The sequence below is a fragment of the Heptranchias perlo genome, chromosome 8, assembly GCF_035084215.1.
Source record: "Heptranchias perlo isolate sHepPer1 chromosome 8, sHepPer1.hap1, whole genome shotgun sequence".
Classification (NCBI taxonomy): domain Eukaryota; kingdom Metazoa; phylum Chordata; class Chondrichthyes; order Hexanchiformes; family Hexanchidae; genus Heptranchias; species Heptranchias perlo.
The window spans coordinates 45707036-45731650 of NC_090332.1; the positions used below are offsets into that span (position 1 = coordinate 45707036).

Below are 24615 nucleotides of genomic sequence, written 5' to 3' on the forward strand. Positions count from 1 at the left end.
CCATACTTTTAACCTTGATTATTTCAATATCCTCCTCACTAACCCCTCGTTCCACCCTGCGTAAACTCTTAAATTATCCAAAACTCAGCTGTCCATATCCTGTCCTGAACATCTACATTCTCACTGACTTACATTGGCTCCCTGTCCCCATTGCATTAAATTAAAAATCCTCCTTTTAAGCCAGGGACTTAATTTTGCTCCTTTTTTGAAGCTGCTATCGGTGACCGTGTTGTGGCTGGGACAGTTTACTGGCCCTTGGTGTACTCACTGTCACTGCAGCCACTTTCCTTTTGCTGCAGCAAATTTGTACGCCTATTGTGTGCACTACCTACTCTCCATCGTCTGTTGGGCCCTCTTTTCGCCCTTCATAGGGATGTTGTTAGTGTTCTGTCTGTGGCCATCTACTGAGATTCTAAAACTTTATCCCCCCCCCCCCAACCCATATTGCTTCTAACCATGAGAAATGTGATGGGGAGATCTGCTAGTCAAAATAACAAATGAATAGGATTTCTCTGAGCTAAAGTCAAGGGAAATTTGTGTTTCTCTAACAAGACTCTTTGAATATGTTTGCATGCTGCTTTTTTAAATATAAAATGCTAGTTGATTTCTCGCAACCATATGAAAAGTTTCAAAAACGGTAGTGATGATAACGGGGACCCAGTTTTGCCAGTTCATATTCTGAGTCAGTCTCTCGCCCAGAGTAAAGTCTCTTGGTTGAAGTAAGACTGTGGCAGAGTATGGAAAAGAGAGACTGGCAGAATTGGAATGTAAAGAAAACAAATGAGTTGTGTACAAGTGGGAGCAGGAGGAGAACTTGTGTTCCTAGGAACAATATTTAAATAATTCTCAACGTACTGACCTGCTTTCTTTTAGCTGTCACATTCTACGTTTTTACATCTTAGCTTAGAAAGAAGTTTGCAAATGCTGTTTAAGCTTTATAATTATTGCTAGAGATCTGTATGCTTGCTGTATTGCATTGATTTTTTTTTAGCCAGTTTTCTTTCTTTCCTGAAGGCGCACTGAGTTTTCTATGGGGGAAAGAAGCCCCCTGGAACCACCAGCTCTCTGGTACTTTGTTGAAGTGGTCATTCTTTTGTGAGCCTCGAATGAGTGTCTTGTTATGCTGTTTCAATATAGGGAGCTTTGCAGTCAAGCCCAATCTTGACCTTACCACCTATGTGTACTTTCCAGCAGCAGTCACTGAATAGCAGTCAAGCTCCAACCCAAGGGTGCTAAGTCTAATTGTAGTGCTCCTTCTACTGCCTCAGCTGAGTTCAGCTTATGTTGCACAGACCAAAAAAAGGAAGAAATTTCATTTATGTAGTACCTTTCATGACCTCAGGCCACCCCAAAGCGCTTTACAGCCATCTAGGTAATTTTTTTTCTAAGTGTAGTCTCTGTTGTAATCTAGGAAATACATTAAAAGACCAGAGTTTAAACCTTGGGATATATTGGTCTGTGTGGCTTATATATGGGCCTTTATGCACTAGGCCATTGGGAGAAACATTGGTGTATTTTTTAAAAGTGATTTGGGTTTAAAAGTGATGAGAGTTTTTGTATTCATTTACTTCTGCAGCGTTTTGGCTAATGAATGACATTCTGTAAGAATCCAATTGGTACAAAAAGTAGAAAAACATGGTTCTGCTAGTTCTACTTTTTAGTACATCTTGTCCATGGAGATTGTAACCAGGTGTAATATTCCTTTTTTGTCCCCTTTCCATTCCCTTCAAAAATGTTTTTTTTCAGTTGAGAGCAAGTCTTACTTTCGAGCAGCCATTTGTTATAACATCTTTAGGTTAATTATTGCTATTGGGTTTAAATCAATAATTTAGATGCAGAATTTGAAATTGGTTGCCATCTCTATCTCCTACACTTAGCTATTTATAATGCATCAGAAAATCTAATTTTTGACATGGGTGAAGGGGCACCCTAATCCCAATGTTTCAATGCAAGTGACTCAAATTTTCAAACCTCAGCCATTCATAATAGAAGAAATCTGAAGGGTACCTAATTGTTTTGAGATATGGGTCTAGATGAGGGTTGTCCTGGATTATTTTTTGCTAACTTAAAAAAAAAAGTTATTCATAATTAATGGTCTTTGTTCTTTATTTTTACAGGCTGTGGAAGATGCATATGTTCCAGTTATCAAATTTGAACTTGATAACATTGAGGTAAGACTTTTCTTGGCAGTCTAATTATACCTATTTGTACGAGAATGCAGTGTACTAATTTTTTTCTCTCTAGCGTTTACCAAAATGACTGAACTTCTATTGCACAGACATATATTAAGTGTTGACTTTTGTTGCCCATGGTCACCAGGCCTGAATCTCGAACTGGGATGTTCAGTATTTAAGCATGGGTGACACATATGCCCATCTCTATGGGAGACACCCTTGCTCCAGTCAGTCTATTCTCCAATTGCACAATGGAGGCCACAAACTCTTTAGGGAAGGGCAAATCCATGGTGGATTTAGCAGCAAACTATGCTTCTACATTGTTCCTTTTAGAAATAAACCCTTGTTCATAACAAGTGAATTTTGTGCAGAATTGCAAATTTCAAACTGCATGTATATTTTATGGAACATAAATAATTTAAATCAAATATTGTGTACTTGGGCATTTCTGGGAGAATTTCAGTAAGATTTAACTAGTTCCAAATTTTCATCAATTTCTTTTCTAGAAACCACAGGACATTTGCTTAAATTACAATACCATGGTGATGTATATCTTTTAACTCTTTCAGATTGACCTTGTATTTGCTAGGCTGGCTTTGCAAACCATTCCAGACAATTTGGACCTCAGAGATGATTCTCGACTAAAAAACCTTGACATTCGATGTATACGAAGTTTGAATGGTATGCAAACTGTTTACTTGATCTTGACTGTTACACACATCAGTTTGAACACTGTCACCTGCCCCAAACTTTTGCTGCATAGTATTCAGACTAATTAATATTTCATGACTTTTACTTTCTATTTCTATGGAATAAACTAGTATAAAGTCATAAATGTGATTTAAACAATAAGGAGGGCTTAAATGAGAGTTCACATCAGCAGGATAACCTGTAACACTTAAGGGGCAAAATGTCCAGCATGAAAGTTTTGTAGAAATATAAACTGGTTGCAGAATTCTTTGACTACTGTTTGCTTGTTTTACTGCACGAGTACAACATTGACTTGGTTAGTTTAAGTTTTGGATGGTTCGATACTTAACTGTAGACATCTGCCTTTTTGAATGAGAAAGTTGCATCTAACGCTATTTATAAAATTCCATGTCTGATAGGTTGCAGAGTTACAGATGAAATTCTTCACTTAGTACCAAATAAAGAGAATTTCAGATTAACTCTTAGAGCCATTAAACTGTGGGCAAAAAGTAAGTAGCACAGATATTTGACTTACAAACTAATCTTTTGGCAGGTGTTTGTTAAAAGAAAGCATGCTGAATGCTATTGTAAAAATCTATTCTAGGGCGTGGAATTTACTCTAATATGCTTGGATTCCTTGGTGGTGTTTCATGGGCCATGCTAGTCGCAAGAACCTGTCAGTTGTATCCTAATGCAGTTGCATCTACTCTAGTCCACAAGTTTTTTCTAGTCTTTTCCAAGTGGTAAGTAAAGCTGTTTGGAACTTGTGCTTACTTTCTGCTGATAACTTCCATGGTGTGTTTTTCCAGTTCTATTTTAAAGAGGATGAATTGCATAAACTGCTGCAAATACACATTTATAGTAGTTCAATTTCCTTGTGTAGAAAAGGTTTTCTGCAGAATATGCTAAAGCCAGGACTTCTGGAAATCTGTGGGCTAATGAAAAATCTAGTGTATTATGAATTAGTTGTTGCTGTAGCAGATTAAAACCTGAAGGTTTTTTCCCCCAAAAATGGTGGTGGTTGAGTGTGTACAATTGACCATAGAATTTTGATGATGCCCATCAGTAATACTGATACAGAAAGCTTGCACAGAAGTTAACTTGCTCATTGTCTGTGCCAGTGCACTGTAACAGTTAAGGTGATCATATTTACTTGAGGTATCCAGGTAATGGGAAAAAGTAAATGAAAACGAGAACCTTTATGTAGCTACACTGAAGAACGGTACTCTAGTACAGACATTTGTAGTGTCCTTTACAATTTCAAACAAACCACTCTTCACTTAGTCTTAAAAATTATATTGCATTATCATGGAACTGAAATTCTAGGACCCTGTATAAAACCAAACCAACTTCCTGACAACTTTTGTTTGATTTGCATATCCTGATGTGTGTTTATACTGTAAAGTAGGTTCTGAGTTGAGTATAACTCCAATGTAATGTCAAACTTGCTTTTAACAAATGTCCTGGGGCTCCTTTTGGACCTCGTTAGAACTTTTTGAGCTTACTTGGTATTGATTTAAAATGTTTAGATAACGTTGATGCTCCCACCTGCAGTCTTTAAAATTGTACCTGCAGGAGGGAGCTGTGCACATGCCTGTGCATAAAGTGCTGTCCCAAGCAGGAGAATTTTGGTTGGAGCCAGGGGTACAGCTTACAGTAGTTTCTTTGAGTAATGGGAAAACCATTGAAGTTATTTGTTGCAGATTTGTTTTTTTTTAAATTTAAATTGCTACTGATGGATTTTATGTTGTGCTTTAGTTTTCCTAACTGTAACCTGTTGTTTTTGTAATTTGCCTTAGCTGTACATGAATTGTTAGTCTAACTGTAAAGCTTCTATCATTGGAGCTGAGCTGGTATTACCTTGTTTTGCTTTTAGTTTGATACATTAATGCTATCAAATCATTTAGTTCTGAAAATTATTCGGCTTTTTTGTTTTCAGGGAGTGGCCAAACCCAGTGTTGCTTAAACAGCCAGAGGATAGCAACTTGAATCTGCCAGTTTGGGATCCACGGGTATGACTGAGCACAGTACAGAATGCTATTTTGATTTGATGTTTTTTGTATATTGTCACATCTGACATATCTTTGTTTAACAGGTAAACCCATCTGACAGATACCATTTGATGCCAATAATAACTCCTGCCTACCCACAGCAAAATTCCACATTCAATGTGTCCTCGTCAACTCGAACAATAATGGTAGAAGAATTCAAGCAAGGTTCAATGTTTTGACTTTTTTAAAATATGCCTTGTAGGTTTTGGGAGAAAAATGTATGTATAGTTTTTTCTTAGTTGCTAGTTTCCTCTGGATTACTGAGAGGCAGCAAGGCACAGCAATTTAAAAGGCAAGTAAATAGTAGCTTCCCCTCCTCTGAGCCAGCTGCATGGGTAAATGGAATTGAGGTACAGATTGGCCATGATCTAATTGAATGGTGGATCAGACTTGAGGGGCTGAATGGCCTACTCTTGTTCCTGTGGAAGTTTGGGAGTGTATTGCTTGCTTGTGTTTTTGAATTTTTTGAGTAGGGATGGGGGAAAAGTAGCTGGATGTATGACTATAATTATAGACTTTTATATGGCTTTTAAATCTCATTTTGTTAATCTACTGGAGATGGGGTGCTTTAATGTCATGCAGCAATCCCTTTACCAGTTTAGCTGATTGGCATATGTGCCTAGCAATGGTACATGTGTTTGAATGTCATTTGAGGCAAGAAGCCTTTGGATTCATAGTGAGCTCTTCATTTCTGATTGAAACTAGTTTAAAGGTGCAGTTTTTTTTTTAAGTAAAATGTTTTGATTTAAGGTACCAGCAAAGCACTCAAAAAAAAATAAAGTGGATTAATATATCTCAATTTTCACCTTTCCTTTATTCTTGTCTAGAATATTTGGTTTCAAAGTACAACTGGTACTGTAGCATACTTAACAAATCACAATATGTAAATCTCAAAGCATACCTTTTGTAGTTGTTTAAATAACTTTGAAATAACAATAGTAAAGGAAAACCAAATCGGTGAATAAGCCACTGGGTCCTGATGGCGTACGCCCCAGGCTGTTGAAGTAAATAGAGGGGATAGCAGGGGCGCTGACCACAAATTTCCAATCATATGCAAATTGTGCTGGGAACTGGAGGATAGACAGTGTAACTAACTAAACTAGTTAGTCAGTCAGTTGTAGGCAAACTCTTAGAATCTGTTATCAAAGATGAAATTAGTGAGTATTTAAAGATTCATGGGTTGCTAAAGGGCAGCCAGCACACATCATGTTTGAAAAGTTTTATTTTTTTAGGAAAGTGATTGTACAGATAAAGGGAACATAGATATAGTGTATATAGATTTTTCAGAAAGTGTTCAATAGGGTGCCAAACAGGAGGCTTATAACAAAAATTCTGATGTACCGTATAAGCAGAAATGTAGTGGCATGGATAATGTTTGTACAGAAAGCAATGGTTTGAGGTTAATTGATGCTTGTTGTAGAAGGTTGGAAGTGGTGTGTCCTCATGGTCAGTGCTAGGTCCATTTTTGTTTTGGTAAACAGTGAGGAGAACTGTAAGACTACAGGAGGACAAAAATTCACAGATTGGGCAGACAGGTGGCAGGTGCAATTTAATGAAACAAGGTAATGCATTTTGGGAGGAAAAACAAGGAATGGAAGTATAAACTCAGTGGAAAAATGGAGTATGGCGGAGGGGAGAGTTCTAGGCGTTCAGATACATAATTCTTTGGAAGTATCAGTGCAGGTAGATAAAGCAATAAAAGGGGAATGTAGAGTACAAGATTGAAGAGGTAATATAATTGTACAAGGCAATGGTTAGGCCACAATCAAAGTAGTGTGTGTAGTTTTGGGTGTCTCCTTATAGACGGGGCATTGAAGTCATAGAGCACACAGCATAGATTTACCAAGAAAGAGAAACTAATTGAGGAGAGCCTTGATTATTTCTACCATAGCAGAGAAGGCTAAGGAAAGGTTTAATTATGAAGGATTTTGGTAGAATGTAAAGGACTATTTTCTCCTGGGAAATCAGTGACTGGGAGTTATCAATTTAAAATTGTCACCAAGGGTGAGGCCAGCAGAAATTTTTTTCGTGGAGAGTTTTTGGTGTGTAGAATGCTTTGTTACAGACCGTGGTAGAGATGGTCTTGCGTCTTTTAAGGAAAGAGTAGATAAACATTTTGAAGAGTAGGGCAGTGAGATTAGTTTTAGATTGCTTTGGCAAAGAGCTGGCACAGATACGATGGGCTTAATGGCCAATGCTGTAAACTCATTCTTCGTGAGCTACACGTTTATATACAACCTTTTCAAAAAAAAAATCATGGCATGAGACTTTCGGGAAGTAGGTGCTGACTACTGGAGAGGGGAACTGAAAAGTTTGTTTATTTGTAATGTGCACAAAGGTTAAATTTGGCAGAATTATTTGATCCTGTGTGCCACTCCTACCTTAAGCTGCCAGTACCTCTACTTATTAAAAATTAAACGTGATCCATAAAAATAGTTGTGACTATATGCACACAGCTGTGGTTTTTTTTCTGGTTGTCTATCCTTTTATGCTGAAAACACTGTTTGAGGTGCTGTCATACTAGCTACTTCAATGAGCTGGGTCATAATCTGAATCCCAGATCTTTATTTGATGTCCATGCACTGTCTGTCTGAATAAACTATATTCCTAAAAGTTTAGTTTTTTTTCTCACTTTGTAACTTTGCCAGGAATGCCATTTTGAAATCTAGGCATTTCGTATAGTATCACAGTAATCTATATTTTATGTTTTTAAAAAAAGTAAATCATATAAGGTAGCTTTTTTAAAAAAACCTATTGCTGCAAAACATAAAAGACTAGCACCATCTACCAGTCTGCTCATCCTCAATCCATTTTCTGAAGAAATGCATCCAATTGTCTCTTTTTAAACCAATTTATGCTGGGTTTTTTTCAATGGCTGTCTTTCAACAGCTCTATTCACTTGGGAGGGAAATTTATCTTTCTCTTAACTTCCTTTTATTTGAACCATTGCCAAAGTAAAGAATTTTGTTAATTCCTTTCCTAAATGTAAACATGTCTTTACTGAAACATGTAAACATAAATGTAAAAATGTCTTTACTTTTTAAAAAAAACTTAATCCAAATTTAAAATCTTTAACACTCTACTGACAAATAAGGAATTAATGAATGACACTTCAGTCATGGTTTTGCATGTACAACTTAGTTCCTTACACAGTAAGGCTTAGGACATGTCTTAATTCCTACAGGCTGTCTAGCTCTGAATTGTCCATGCCAGTACCACTGGATAATTTTGGCTCTGTTTTAAATGAAGTTCTACAGCTATGTGCTTTTAAGATGCTTTTGTTTTATTTGTACTGTGAGTTGAGATTTTATTCCAGTTTCATACTAATTTAGTTTTGTATGGTCAGGTCTTGCCATTACTGATGAAATTCTACAATGCAAGATAGACTGGTCTAAACTTTTTGAACCACCCAACTTCTTCCAAAAATACAAGTAAGTAGAAGTACTCTTTCATGCATATAGCTTAAGTAAATTTTATTACAGCATTTTAGTCCTATCGCAGACTTGTTGGGCATTGTCAACCTGTTACTGGAGAGACCTATTCCAATTTTGAAAAATCTCAAAAGCATTGATTTGATTTTAAACCCCCATTGATTTTGTATTTATTAACTTGAATTGCAGCACAACACCATGGTTAGATGACATATGAAACTTGGTTACCATGGTGATGTCATACCAATGGGGAACTACCTACAGTTTCATTAGTTCAATCTTGCTGGAAAACTCAAGTATTCCAATATACTGCTGTGACTGGTTTCTTCATGTCACAGCTAGACTGTTGAAATTGGTTATGTTTGTACTCTGCATCTGCTCTCTGCTGCTCATTGCTATCATTGTATTTTGTGAATGGCTCCGCTGCTACTATGGGTATCCATCCTCTTGCATGATTCTTTTGGATCCTGCCAAAAGGATTAATGAGTGACCCTTAATTCTAGAGGGAGAACGATAGTTGTTTCACAGCTGCTTAAAAATAGGAAGATGTTTTTTGACCGAACCAGCAGTCTTTAGATGTTCAGATTCTTGGACGTTGAAGGTCTGGGCTCTGCTGTATCCTACACACGCTAATTTCTTGATTCCACATTTTTCTTCCCATATTTGATGGATAGATGTTTTTATGTGGTTTTTATGGTAGATATTTTCATGGGTTCATAGTCACCTGTCATTCCCATTAATGTACATACAACCCCTACATTGTGGAATGTACTTTCTTTCCTACTCAATATATAGTTAAATGATATGACCCACTGAGCACCTTTCCTTCATATACAAGCTCCAAACTATATCGTACTGCCACATGAATTCTCCTGTTTTTATTGAAAAAGGGGATGAAGCAGCACTATACCGAGACAAAGCATAAGCTTTGGACCAATAATGAGCTTGAGTGCAGAGATTGGGAAAGAGAAAGTGAACCTCTAACGGAGTGAAGCGGTAACAGTGAGGACATTCAACTGGGCATTTGTCCTGTTCATATTACAGGAAAGATGTGATTGCTGTAGAGAGAGTACAGAGGAGATTTACGAGGATGTTGCCAGGGCTGGAGAATTTTAGCTATGAGAAAAGATTGGATAGGCTGTGGTTGTTTTCATTGGAACAAAGGAGGCTGAGGGGAGATTTAATTGAGGTATATAAAATTATGAAGGGACTAGATAAGTCATCCCTATCCACTCTATTTCCCTTAGCAGAGGGATCAGTGACCAGGGGACATAAATTTATAGAAATTAGTAGAAGGATTAGAGGGGAGCTGAGGAGAATTTTTTTTTGAGTGGTGGGGGTCTGGAACTCACTGACTGAAAGGATGGTAGAAGCAGAAGCCCTCAACTCATTTAAAACGTACTTGGATGAGCACTTGAAGTGCAGCAACCTACAGGGCTACGGACCCAAGTGCTGGAAAGTGGGATTAAGCTGGATAGCTCTTTTTCGGATGGCACGGACATGATTGGCTGAATGGCCTCCTGTGCCGTAACTTTATGATTTGGTGAGTGGGAATTAGGTGCAGAAAAAGGAGGTGCTAAATGATTTAAACCAAAGCACTACAAACTAAGACTGAGCGGAGCATAAACGGAGCCGCACGAGGAATCAAAACAAGGTGAGCGCTGAGGGTAAGTCAGTAAGTATTTAGTTCATTGGTTCGTAGTTAGTGTTTGTGTCAGATAAACAGTGAAGTGCCTTTAAAGCTAAACAGTTTAAATAACTGTTGGCTAACATGGCAGAGCCACGTTAGCCATGTCCTGGAGAACCACGTGCAGGAAGTGCCGCCAGCTGCTCGATCTCAGGGTTTCTGAGCTTATGGGGCGGCTGGCATCACTACAGTGCATGTGGGAAGCTGAGAATTTCATCTCTACCATGTTTCAGAAGGTGGTCACCCCACAGAGACAGAGTTCAGGGGGAGTAGGTGGCCACCAGACAGACTAGGAGGAGCAGGCGGTGCGGAGTCCCCTGGGTATGTGGCACTCACAAACCGGTATTCCAATACCACGGAGGGTGTTGACACCTTGGGAGTGCAGTCAGGAGCAAATCCACGGCACTGTGGGAGACTTGGCTGCACGTGGGCAAAAGAAATGTAGTTATAGGGAATTCATTAGTCGGGGATAAACAGGCGTTTCTGCAACAGCAAGCGAGTCCCACGTGGTGAGTTGCCTCCCTGGTGCCAGAGTACAGGACATCACTGAGGGTGCAGAACATTTTGGGGAGAAAGGGAACAGCCAGAAGTCGTGGTCCATGTGGGAACTAATGACATAGGAAGGAAAAGGGTCAAGGTTCTGCAGTCTGTTTCGGGAGCTAGGAAGGAAGCTAAAAAGCAGGACCTCAAAGGTAGTAATCTCTGGATTACTCCCAGTGCCATGCACAAGTGAGTATAGGAATAGTAGGATAAGACCAGTTAATGCGTGGTTGGAGCAATGGGGCAGGAAGGATCTGTTCAAGATGGATGGATTGCACCTCAACAGTGCTAGGACCAATTTCCTCGCAGGGAGGTTCACTAGTGCTGAGGGGGAGGGTTTAAACTAACTTGGCAGGGGAATGGGCACCAGGATGAAACATTGAAGAGGAGAAACAAGGTGCACAGAGGACTGGGAGGAACAAGTAGCACTAGAGAAAAGAATAGTTAAGAAATAAGGATCGGACGGTGCAAATGCAAGGCAGTCTGAGATTGGAGTGCATGTGCATAAATGCACATAGTATGGTAAAGAAGGTTGGTGAGCTGGAGGCTCAAGTCGCCACATGGGACTATGATGCAGTGGCAATTTCAGAGTCCTGGCTCAAAGTGGGGGAAGATTGGGTACTTAATAATCCTGGCTACAAGGTATTCAGGAAAGATAGGGAAGGAAGGAAAAGAGGGGGTGGCAGTATTGATCAAATAAACTATTATAGCACTGGAAAGGGGATGATGTAGTTGAGGAATCAAAGACTGAATCTGTTTGGTTAGAATTAAGGAACAATAGAGCGATTACACTACTGGATGTATACTATAGGCCAACAAATATTGGGAAGGAGATAAAGGGGCAAATTTGCAGGCAAATTACAGAAAGATGCAAGAACTGTAGTGATAATAGGGGACTTCCATTATCCCAATATACATTGTGTAAAGGGCAAAGAGGGGGAGGAGTTCCTGAAATGTTAGATAACTTTCAGGAACTGTGTTTCCAGGCCAACCAGGAAGGAAACGGTGCTGGATCTAGTTGTGGGCAGGTGGAGCATGTTTCAGTGGGGAAGTATTTGGGGAACAGTGATCATAATATCATTAGGTTTAGAATAGTTATGGAAAAGGACAAGGAACAATCAAATGTGAAAATACTTTTTTATTTGGTTACAGGCACTACATTGTATTAACAGCAAGTGCATCCACTGAAGATCATCACTTAGAATGGTAAATACTCCAGTAATCTACTTCAAAATTGTTTTGCTTTAGTGGACTCCTAAACTAAAAATGTTTTCCCTTTCTAGGATTGGTCTTGTTGAATCTAAAATTCGTGTACTTGTTGGCAACCTTGAGCGAAATGACTACATCACTCTTGCCCATGTAAACCCACAGTCTTTTCCTGGCTTAAAGGAACACCATAATTTGTAAGTTAGGCTTTAAATTGACTTTAAAGTACTTCATGTTCTAAATTGGGTGGAGCTCATCTGTGACTGCCTGCAGTAGAATGGTTAGTTAAATTTGTCAATAGCTTTTACATACTTCTCTCTGGAAACATCCTGTTTAACGATGCATGATATTTGTTTTAAACCTGGTAATACCATGATACCTTGTGTATATGAACTTACCTTAGAACTTAGAAGGAAGTGTTTTATTGCTAATCCAGTTGCAACACCTCCAGTGCTTTGACTAAAATGTATATGCTAACAAATGGTATCCTCCAATTTTCATTGACATGTCTAAGTTCTAAAATGCAAATCACTACAGACCTAGATGTAATTTGCATTGTTAATAAACTCCCTATAATTTTAAACTGTAATTCCATTTTTATAGTCAACATGGACTCTTATGACAATTAACGGTGATATTTTTGGGGTGTGGACTGTGTAATATACATTTGAAATACCACTCTTACATCCTTAACCGCATAGGCTTCTGTAGCTATAAGTGGGGATGATTTTGGGGCCTTAAAAAAAAAAGTTATATTTAAAAGGCAAGTAGAGCAGACTGTTCTGTTTTCAATTAATACCTGTTTAATTTGTAGATTTATACTTGGCAATATCATCCATACTACCTGTTGAAAGTAATTTTTGCATTCTGCATTTACAGTGGCTATTTGCTGAAGCCACATGTGTCCTTAAACATATTTTTAAAAACCTGCATTTATATAGGACCTTTCAATGTAGAAAAACATTCCAAGGCACTTCAGAGTGTAATCAAAAAATATCATCTCATCGTAAGCCTCCTTTTGACCTGACTTAGTTTACTTTCTCAATGTTTTATATTTGTGCTGTTTTGCTTTGGCCTGATCATCCAAGTTCTGTGAAAACTCAACTTTTTTAAAAAGAAAAATTGGTGTTTGTTTTTAAGATGTGCATCGCCATCTTTCCTGACACCAATAACAGGCAGAAGTACTAGAGAGCAATAAGTAAAGCTATGAATCTTCAGTCGCACCCATTTATATGGGTGGGAATGGAGAAGAGTTTACCAATTGGGATTCTTCAACATGCAGGCACTTGATTATCACTAACCCTGTCCCCCCATAGCAAATTTTAGACCTTCCCTAGAGCCTACAGACTCAATTTATGGCCTACAAATCCTACATTGGAAGGCAGAAGAGAAGTTGATCATGATTTTCAATAAAGCACTGCTTTTAAAACTTAGGAGGAATTTAGACTTGTAGGTAATTTAAAATTCTCACTTTCATTGTGGTACACAAAAAACAGATATGTAATGTCTTTGCAGTAGACTCGCTGGTTCACATTCCTGACGTGGTCTAAACATTTTTAAAAGTCCACCAGTGTCACGTGCTCATTATTCAGATTAAGTTTCTGTATCTCGGTATTATTTCAGAGATCATAGAAATTTACACCACAGAAGGAGGCCATTCAGCCCATTGTGTCTGTGCCGGCTGAAAAAGAGCTATCCAGCCTAATCCCACTTTCCAGCTCTTGGTCCATAGCCTTGGATGTGCACTTGAGGTGCCGTAACCTAAAAGTACCCTTTTAAATGAGTTGAGGGTTTCTTCCTCTACCTCCCTTTCAGGCAGTGAGTTCCAGACCCCCACCATCCTCTGGGTGAAAAAATTTCTCCAACTTTCCTCTAATCCTTCTACCAATCACTTTAAATCTATGCCCCCTGGTTATTGACTTCTCTGCTAAGGGAAATAGGTCCTTCCTATCCACTCCATCTAGGCCCCTCATAACTTTATACACCTCAGTTAAATCTCCTCAGCCAAAGGGAACAACCCCAGCCTATCCATAGCTAAAATTCTCCAGGCTTGGTAACATCATCGTTAATCTCCTCTGTAGCCGCTAGTACAATCACATCTTTCCTGTTAAAATAGTTAATATAGATTGGTCATACTGAAGTTGATGACCACGCGTAACAAAAATCTGATGCATCAGGTAAGCAGAAGCTGAGGTCAAGATAGTGAGTAATCTCTACTAGTCTAGACCGAAGTGGGAATGTTATCCTAGGAAGGGTCTTTTAAACCAGGTGATCCAGTGGAGACCCTAAGGCTCGAAGCTTTGGGCATGAACGGTACTGTGGATGCACAGCCACTGAGATGAAAGTATAGACTATTGGGTAAACCATATCAATTCTCTTCATTGCCATGATTGGCAAGTGGATAAGTCTGCAAATTTAGCACCACCTATTGTGTTCCTATTAAATTTAATGACAAGCTTCAGCTTCTAAAAGCCAGTGACTTTTTGAAGCTACTGTTAATCCATCAGTCTTTTCCAAATGTGTGCTGGGAGTGGTGGAACTTTGTGTAAAGGTCAACAGAAACTAGGGTTCTCAAGAAAAGGTCATACTTCAGGAAGAAGGTCTGCCATTGTGTAGAGGCTGAGTAGAGTAGGAACTGTAGCCAAGCGCTTTCTAAAGTACTATAATAGTTGTTTTGCTCAATGACTTGATTTTTAACGGCTACATTTAGCGCCACGATTCATTGAGTTCAAAATAGTACACTTTTCTGCAAGGAATGAAATAGTAAGAAGCATAAGATTCTACGTGATTAAAAAAGCTTCTTGATAGATGGGAGGAACTTGGTAAATGGATTAATGAACCTGTTTACCCTGAAACATTTTCAGATAGAATTTTTCAACATTTTCCCCACCTGCTTAGTTATGTGCTGCTAACAATTAGGATTATGAATTGTGCTGTACACTATCCTGTACCAAGGAACATTTTGTGCACGCTACAAAGATAGGACATAAGGAACATAGAAGCAGGAGTTGGCCATTCAGCCCGTCAAGCCTGATCCGCCTTTCTATTAGATCATGGCTAATCTGTAGCTCATGTTCCCCAGGGATCTGTATTGGGGCTCAGCTTTTCACCATATATATCAATGACTTAGATGAAGGAATAGAAGTGTTGTATATCCAAGTTTGCAAGTGGCGCTAAGTTGGGAGACACAGCAAGTTGAGTAGATGAGAGCAAGATGTTACAAAGGGACTGAAACTAATTGCGCAAGCAAAACTATGACAGATGGAGTTCAGTGTGGGGTCATCCACTTTGGGTCTGAGTAAGATAAATTGGAATATTTTCTTAATGGTGAGAGACTAGGTACTGTGGAGGAGCAAAGAGATTTAGTTGTCCACAAATCACACAGCTAGTGCACAGGTACAAAAAGCAATCACAAAAATTAATGGAATGTTGGCCATTATCTCAGAATACAAAGGGGTCTTAGTCAGACCCCATCTGGAGTACTGCATTCAGTTTTGGACATAGCACCTTTTAGGAAGAATATATTGGCCTTGGAGAGGGTACAGTGCAGATTCACCAGAATTGTCATAATTTAACCCTTGAAGCCCTGATGGGTTGCATAATCTTGGTTTGCATTCCCTTGAGCTTGGAATGTTGAGAGGCCTAATTGATGTATTTAAAATGATTAAGTGATTTGATAGGGTAGATATAGAGAAACTATTCCACTGGTGGGTGAATCCAGAACAAGGGAGCTCAGTCTTAAAAACCTGAGCTAGGCTGTTTAGGAGTGAAATCAGGAAGTGCTTTTCACACAAAGGGTAGTGGAAATTTGGAACTTGGAACTTGCTGCTCCAAAAGGCTGTGGATACTGGGTTAATTAAAATTTTCAAGACTTTTTTTTAGTTGGGTAAGGGTATCCAGAGATATGGAACAAAGGCAAGTAAATGGAGTTGAGGTGCAGATGTGCCATGATCTAATTGAATAGTAGAACAGGCTCGAGGGGCCTGAATGGCCTGGCCTACTCCTGTTCCTATAACCTATATGTTAGCAGGTTGTAAAAGCAGACAAAGTTTTGTACCTTTTTTTTAAAATCGTACAGAATTATCAGTATCAACTGCTCTCTGCAATTAAATACCTTCTGAAAGATTTCAGCTGTAATTTTTTTCTCCTTTTTTAGGGATGATTACGTTACCATCTGGTTTATTGGGATCATTTTTAAGAAGGTGGAAAATGCAGAAAGTGTAAACATTGATCTGACGCAAGATATTCAGTTATTCACTGATACAGGTAAATAAGTTGCCCATTAATTTTGATCAGCCTGGAAGTTTAGTGTCTTCATTTTTGACTTTCATCTGTTCATAGATTGCTATTTGGCATTACAAGTCCTTGGACTTACTAGGACGAGAAAAGGTCTTGTAATCTCTTCCTTTTGTAATCTAGGCACAAAGTTTAGCAGGTTAGGCATATAGGCTTGTGGCACCTATTCAAAAATAGGATGCATGGACTAATTTTAGCACCTTTCCAAAAATTGCAGCTTGGATTTGGCCATCTTGTCTGGAGTATTTTCTAACTCTTAAAATTTGCATAATGCTATCCACTCAGACTTTCCAATAACGTTATTACATTATCTGACATTGTATTTCATACTACTCCCTTCAAGAATTAATTCAGACTATTTTATTATCTTGCTATAATGCTCAAATCTTCACTTTATATTTTTATTGTCTGCTTTTACCCACACTTCTTCTAAGGAAAATACCTAATCCCTTAGTCTGTTGTGTAGCACTCTGATTGTGGGTTGTAGCTCCAAATCAACCTACTTTTTTCTGCATCTTTTCTATGCCACCTAACCATTTCATAAGTTTAAAAAGTTACTTGTAATACTGTATCTAATTTTACTGCCATTAACTTCTGCACCCTTCTAAAATGTCTTGTGCTCAAGTTTAGCATTTTGTTAAACTACATTTCTCAGCATTAAAGACAACTTGGCAGTCCTCCATGTGCTTTTCAGATGTTCTGCAATCCATGGATTCCTTTGTCACAATTTATCGTCCTCATTTTTATCATCCACAATCGTAGATATCCTATTAGTTACCCCTGTTTCTCACCTAATTGAGTGGATCCAGCGGCTCTTAATTGATGCTTCTAATCTCCAAATTCCCTATTTATAACCACAACTATGCCCTCATTTTAGAATCGAAACAAAAAATGCATTTAGTCAAATATTTACTATGCAAAGGATCTGCCACGTTTGTCCTGTGCTGCTAGGCCACTTTGGTGGTGCTGCAGATTATATATTACAGAGCAGCTCCATTGAAAGCAACCAAGCTATGCGTTATGGACCATCTGAGAGCTAATCCAGAGTAAACTGACTCTGACCAGTCTGAAGCTACAGGCTTTGTGGGGTTCAGTGAATCTGTTTGCATTTCTATATCATTGATTGTAATTTTCTAGGTCACATTGCAAGGTAAAGATTTGATTTTCTTTCTTTAAAATTCACTCCATAGTTTTATCCATAGTATTACAAAATTAATAGTCACTTGGACAAGTGAGGTTTAATAGAGGAAAGCCAGCATGGATTTGTTAAAGACAAATCGTGTTTAACTAACTTGATTTTGATGAGGTAACAGAGGGTTGATGATGCAATGCGGTTGATGTGCGTATGGACTTTCAAAAGGCATTTGATAAAGTGCCACATAATAGGCTTGTCAGCAAAATTGAAGCCCATAGAATAAAAGAGGCAGTGGCAGCATGGATACGAAATTGGCTAAGTGACAGGAAAAGGAGTAATGGTGAACTGTTCTTTTTTGGACTGGAGGATGGTTTAGTGATGTTCCCAGGGGTCGGAACTAGGACCACTGCATTTTTTGATATTATTGATTTGGGTGTACAGGGCACAATTTCAAAACTTGGAAGTGTAGTGAACAGTGAGGAGGATAGCAATAGACTGCAAGAGGACATAGACAGGCTGGTGATCCTTTGTCCCAATATCATTTCTCTGTATTAGTGATTCCTTCCCTTGTTAACATAGCCACCCCACCTCCCCTTCCTTCCTGCCTGTCCTTCCTGATTGTTAAATACCCTGGCATATTTAATTCCCAGTCGTTGTCACCCTGCAGCCATGTTTCTGTAATGGCTACAAGATCATACCCATACGTAGTTATTTGTGCCGTTAACTCGTCCATTTTGTTACGAATGCTTTTAACACTTTGCCTTTTACTCCATACCTTCTGTCCCTTCCTGACACGCTTTCCTCTGTCTCCCTGCTCAGGTTCCCAACCCCCTGCCACAGCTTTGATGCTGGGTTAATCGCCTTACGCCTTCTAGTTTTTATTTTATCTGTCGTGCCTAAAGTACACTTTCTTTCCGCTGCTCTATGCTTTTCCCTTTCACTTGTTCTTGAACAACTGTTTGTACTATTTGTATTGTAGATTTCCCCTGGGTCGTCCCCTCTCTTGCTGCTCTCAACTTTATTCCCTTCTGACTCCCCGCTCAGGTTCCCATCCCCCGCCACTCTAGTTTAAACCTTCCCCAACAGCACTAGCAAACAGCCCCGCGAGGACATTGGTCCCGGTCCTGCTCGGGTGTAACCCGTCACGCTTGTACAGGTCCCACCTTCCCCAGAACCGGTCCCAATGTCCCAGGAATCTAAATCCCTCTCTCCTACACCATCCCTGCAGCCACGCATTCATCCTGTCTATTCTCCTGTTCCTATACTCACTAGCACGTGGCACCGGTAGTAATCCTGAGATCACTACCTTTTGAAGTCCTGCTTTTTAATTTATCTCCTAACTCCTAAAATTCACCTTGCAGGACCCCATCCCTTTTTTTACCTATGTCGTTGATACCAATATGGACCACGACTACTGGCTGTTCACCCTCCCCCTCCAGAATGCCCTGCAGCCGCTCAGTGACATCCTTGACCCTAGCACCAGGGAGGCAACATACCATCCTGGAGTCACGTTTGCGGCCGCAGAAACGCCTATCTGTTCCCCTTACAATCGAATCCCCTATCACTATGGCCCTGCCACTCCTCTTCCTCCCCTCCTGTGCAGCAGAGCCACCCGTGGTGCCCCGAACCTGGCTCTTGCTGCTTTCCCCTGGTAAGCCATCTCCCCCAACAGTATCCAAAGCAGAATATCTGTTTGAGAGGGAGATGGCCCCAGGGGACTCCTCTACCTGCCTAGTCCTTTTACTCTGCCTGGCGGTCACCCATTTCCTTTCTGCCTGCGTAATCTTTACCTGCGGTGTGACCACCTCACTGAACGTGCTATCCACGATAGTCTCAGCATCGCGGATGCTCCACAGTGAATCCACCCGCAGCTCTAGCCCCGAAATGCGGTCAGCCAGTAGCTGCAGCTGGACTCACTTCCTGCACACATGGTTGCCAGGGACACTGGTAGTGTCCGTGACTTCCCACATAGTGCAGGAGGAGCATATCACGGGTGCGAGCTCTGCTACCATGACTTGCCTTAGACTCTCAGACTCTCCTCCCGCTCTAGGTCTCCCCTTTTCTACTGTGCTCACCTCTCGGACTCTCCTGCCTCACCTGTGACGTTGCACAGTAGTTGTCTCTTGTTGCAGGTCTGCTGCTGCTCTGGGGGAGAAAGTTAGTAAAAGCAAGGCAAAGCAGCACCTCCTCCCACACGTACCAAACTCAGCAGCTCACACTGTTGTCCGCACACCGTAGTAGCAACAATGAGTTTGAACAGTTCCTGGAATGTCAGATTATTGTTTCTTAGGTTGCTAGGTTTAGATGCCCTGATTAAAAGCATAGTACAAAGTGAGAGAAAGTGTGGAAAACAGAAGGACAGAGAAAATTACATATTAAGATACTGTTACTGGGTATAACACTTATTATAAAAGTGTATCCCCAAATTCACCACGTGGAATGCCATTGGTGGATACACGTTTGTGTTTGAACATTACATTTATGGGAGCGGGAAGAACCTTTCCTTTTTTAAAAAAGTATTTACTGTATTTTCTCTAAACATCACTTTGTAATCACTATAAATGTAATTCCAGGCAGTTTGGAGCAAATATAATCTGACTTTTGCATTTTGTAATTTTAACATTTATTTTCTGCTGGTGTTTGGTTTACATGAGAATATTAACACACAATAGAAATCTTTTGATACAAAATGCTGAGTTTGATTTTCTACTTAAAAATCACTTTAATTCAGAGTTTGATATCACATTGTAAACATTTAGTAATTTATTTTAGCTTTGATAGACAAATTTTCACCATTCACTATCAAATGGGATTCCACATTAATCCCCATTACCAAAACAAGGCCCTGGACAGAACATTTAAATCTGCAATATAGTACTAGGATTTTCTTTGAAAGTAAAATCACTATACAAGATACTAAGCATATTGGTAGTTTAAATATTATGCCATTAAACTCTGCAAACCACCTCCTTATTCTCATTTTTAATATCTTTGCTCTTGCCTGGCAAACATTCTGGTTTATATTGCAGTATACAGGCAAGCCAACAATATTAACATGCTGAAGGAGAAAATGAGAATAGAAGCTACGCATGTCAAAAAGAAGCAGCTTCATCAGTATTTACCAGCTGAAATTCTACAGAAAAAAAAGAAGGTAAATATGGACCACTGCAGTGAATTTATTCAGCACTTTACCTTTTGGGATTTTTAAACCTCATTCTGTTTGTCTTCCAGCAAAGCGTACCTGACATTAATCGGAACTCTACTGGAAATGTTGGTAATCCAAATCACACATCTTTGGAAGGAAATCCTTTGGATAGTTCCAGGGACACTGATATTGGTACCCCTTTTGGTTCTCCTACACTGTTACAAAAATCTTCCAAACCAAATACTGCAGCAACAGAGGACTCACAGAAGAAGTATGTGAAACTTAATGTGAAACTTGCTCAGTATTCACTATGTTCTATAGTTATAACACTGAAGCCTTTCCATTTTTCTTTATTAGAAACAGTGTTCCTCCTGGGAAAACACAAGTTTCAGATGTAACAAAACTAACGCCTGACGAAGGTACTTCTCCAGAAACCCAGCTTGGCCAAGGGAAGTCTATACCTGTTATTGGTGCAAGTATGTCAACTTATCGTAACTGATTTGCAAGATTGCACATTGCAACTTCACAGATGTTAACTATCACCTTTTTCTTGCAGAGAATGATCCGGCTTCCACTGCAAATCCCACTCCTCAAGCAGTCTGTACCATTCCCACTGTTGTTGGGCGCAGTGTAATTCCTCGTTTGACATCTCCATGTAACCAGCCGCTGCCAAATGGGACCAAGCTAAATCCTAGTCCAAACAGCTCCTCTTCTAAAAGACCTCATTCCCCTACATTGGAAGAATCTCCAAAACGGCTTAAAGACCTCCAGTTGGTAAATAGCAGTAGGGTTTAGTCTACGCAGAACTTACAAGTTTATAAATATTTCAAACTTTAATTCAAGTATATCTGGTGTTTAATAAGTAGTAAGTGACCGAGGAAGAGATTTTATACATGATATAGGTGGTTGTCAAGACTTACTTATTCTAATGACCTTGGAAAGCAAAAAGGAAAATTATTCCAATTTCTTCCTATTTCAATTTAGTATTTGTATCTTGGATCTGTCTGGTGATGCTGCACATTTTGAAACCTGGAAATTGTGTTTTTTAATTGTTCCGGTACTGACTAGAACCAGTCACAGGCCAAATTTAGAAGCAACTTGTGTATTTTAGTCTGTAATCTTACCACATTTATTTGCTTTTTTTGATTAAAAGCATACAGTAAAAGAATTACATTAATTTGCTACCCAGTGTTCAATATCTGCATGGAGGGATGTTATAATTACAAATTTAAAAGAATGGTCAAAATTGCTTTGTGCCCCCACCCCTTCCCTTCCTCAATCCAATTTTTTTTACAGTTCACATTTGGGGTTTACCAGCCCAGTGTGATTTTACAAAATGTTTCTATTGATTGCTGTAAAGTTTTAATGAACATAATACAAACTGCTGTTAGCTTAAGGGATTGTGTTGAGCTCCAGATTGAAAGAATTTTATTTTATTGCTACCAAGCTGACACTTCAGTTAGAGAAGGCCACCTTCTTTGATTAAAGCATTGGTTTTTCAGACAATACAAGGTAAACTTATTGCTGTCTGGGAAAAATTCTGATGTGCTACTGATTCATGCATTTGGGAAGTGATGGTCGCATCATGAGGATTTTGGTGCTTAAATACAAATGACACCACAAATGGTAAGTGAGTGTCATTTGAGCATATCTTTTTATTTGTTAGCATGTGGCAATGCTGGAAAGGCCATATTTATTGCCCATCCCTATTTGCCTTGAGACACTTGGGGAGTAGGCCTTGTCCTCGAACTGCTGGCAGTGGTGCTCCCACAATGCTGTTAGGTAAGGAATTCCAGGATATTGACCCAGTCATAAAAGAGCAGTGATATATGTCTAGGTCAGCATAATCTGTGACTTGGAGGTGATAGTGCTCCCATGACACTGCTGCTCTCGTCCTTCTCAGTGATGTGGAGATGCCGGTGATGGACTGGGGTTGACAATTGTAAACAATTTTACAACACCAAGTTATAGTCCAGCAATTTTATTTTAAATTCACAAGCTTTCGGAGGCTTCCTCCTTCGTCAGGTAAATGTTCAGGAGCTCCTTGAAGCCTACGCATTTATACTTCACAGAACAATACATGGTGTTTACAGACTGCCCCTGCAACTGCCCGTTGCCAAGGCAATCACCGTGTTCAGACAGAGAGGTGTCACCTGCAGAACCCCCGAATACACATTCAACAAAAAAACAAACAGGAAAAAAAAACAGAGAGGCAGAAACATCCGGAAGGCAGAGAAAGCCAGCAAATGACCCATTATATTAAAAACAGATAACATTTGTTCGCTGGTGGGGTAACGTGTAGCGTGACATGAACCCAAGATCCCGGTTGAGGCCGTCCTCATGGGTGCGGAACTTGGCTATCAATTGGCTATAGTCCTTCTCAGTGGTAGAGGTTGCAGGGGAGGGTGGTGCTGTCAAAGTAAGCTTGGTGAGTGCATTCTGTAGATAGTACATAGTACTGCCACAGCGATGGACTGGGTGGCTATTGAGTCACGGGGCACTGATCAAGTAAACTGCTCTGAATGATGTGGCACTGTGTTGTGTTTGCATCCACTGGACAAGTGGTAAGTGTTCTGTCACACTCCTGACATGAGCCTTGTAGATAATGAAGAGGCTTTGACAGGTCAGGAGATGAGCCACCCCCCACCATGGGTTGCAAAGCAGCCTATCACTAAAAGATGAATCCTCAAATGGTAGGATTTTATGTACAAAGCAGAAGCTTGAGGAAGGTTACTGTCATTTTATTTGTAATGTACATATTGCAGGAATGTTTCTCTTAAGCCCTTTCAGTTAAGGTGACATTATCCTTGAGCAACATCTTTTCTTTTCAAAACAAAATTGGGGACGTGTCCTTCCAGGAACCGCAGTTAGTATTAGCAATGACTGGCTTATGTGGCATTTTTAATCTAGCACATTTACTGCATTAATAATATTTTGGGATATTGTCTAAATATTTTTTTCTTGCTTGTCCTTCTAGATGTGTGCCATTGAGCCAGACGATTCTGCTTTCAAACAATCTCATTCATCAAATGAAGAGGACGGACAGAAATCTCAGAAAGATGGACAGGTAGTGGTAACTACAGCTGAAGGTTGACTACAAGGGTGTTCATGGTGACTGTGGGTGTTCGTTTCTCGCTGGTTAAAAGGGACCATTCACTTGCATCTAAGACTGCATAGCTTTACCATGGTGAACCTGTTAGTAAATGTATTAGTTCATATATAGTTGTCTACACAACTGTAAATTCAGCCGTCTTCTCTCAGCCAAATTATCATTATTTAATCCAAGATTAATAACTTATTTGAAATGTTACATATTTAACATGCTACCTGTTGTGGGATATTTCTGGAGAAAGTATGTTAGCAGAAGCTCTGATGGAAGTGTTCATGTGTCCAGTCACTATACCAGTATCTTCATGGTGTACACTAGCTATACAAATGGTATGTCTTCTGCATGAAAGACAATTCGTGCAAGATGATACACTTATAGTCTTGCTTTAAAGTTGCATTTTACAGTCTGTAGCATAGTGAGTTCTAGACTACATAAATGCTTGAACAAGATACTAAACTTGTTTGCAGCTCAATATTTAATTTCACTTAGTTTGACTTTTACAGGTACTATCACCAAGAATTAAGTGACATTTATGTGTGCTTTTTTGTTGCCCTCTTTCCCCTATGGGGAAGTGCTTGTTGTGGGTCAGCATTTCACCTGTTGTCACAGCTGTCACCAATCTGACTGGGTGAAGGCTAATTTGAAATACCACAGATAGCTGGAGTACCCTGAGTAAGTCAGTGGATATTGGGCTTCTTTACAATGTCTGGTTCAACTATTTGCCATTTCAAGCAATGGAATCAGCATATTGAATGCATTAAATTGTTTTGAAAATCAAAGTGGACGGAAACAAAGTTAATCAAATTTGTACATTTTATATAGCGGGGGTTTGATGGTGACACTTGATTTTCACCCATCTGATTCTGTGTGAAATTTGTTTTGCTTTAATTGATTAAACTGTTGTCTGTATGTAACAGGACAACCACGAAGAAGTGAAATCCATGCCCATTCCAACAATTGATACAAGATCACAGGTACTACCTATTAAATCTCTTTCTTCACAGGAAACGATGATTCTCCGAGTAATGTCTGCACTCAAAACTTTCTGAAGATTCTTTAAGGGAGCTAGAATGATTTTCACTCTAATTTAAAACACCTCTTGTACTTCTAGAATTCATCTTTAACATGTGCAATTTAACATGCTTCTTTCT

At 39.4% G+C, this 24615-nt stretch overlaps 1 protein-coding gene across 8 annotated transcripts in view; it reads left to right on the forward strand.

Moving 5' to 3' along the window:
- The window catches only part of papolg (poly(A) polymerase gamma), a 36718-nt gene that overhangs the window by 7932 nt on the left and 4171 nt on the right, over positions 1-24615 (forward strand). For all 8 annotated transcript variants that reach the window (XM_067989049.1, XM_067989048.1, XM_067989046.1 and 5 more), the window contains 16 exons: positions 2118-2171; positions 2744-2855; positions 3284-3373; positions 3469-3607; positions 4804-4876; positions 4960-5080; positions 8262-8346; positions 11726-11779; positions 11857-11976; positions 15936-16045; positions 20240-20361; positions 20442-20626; positions 20713-20831; positions 20912-21129; positions 23333-23422; positions 24382-24438. In XM_067989049.1, coding sequence (XP_067845150.1) covers positions 2118-2171; positions 2744-2855; positions 3284-3373; positions 3469-3607; positions 4804-4876; positions 4960-5080; positions 8262-8346; positions 11726-11779; positions 11857-11976; positions 15936-16045; positions 20240-20361; positions 20442-20626; positions 20713-20831; positions 20912-21129; positions 23333-23422; positions 24382-24438 — 1749 coding nt within the window. The remainder of the gene's footprint in view (positions 1-2117; positions 2172-2743; positions 2856-3283; positions 3374-3468; positions 3608-4803; positions 4877-4959; positions 5081-8261; positions 8347-11725; positions 11780-11856; positions 11977-15935; positions 16046-20239; positions 20362-20441; positions 20627-20712; positions 20832-20911; positions 21130-23332; positions 23423-24381; positions 24439-24615) is intronic.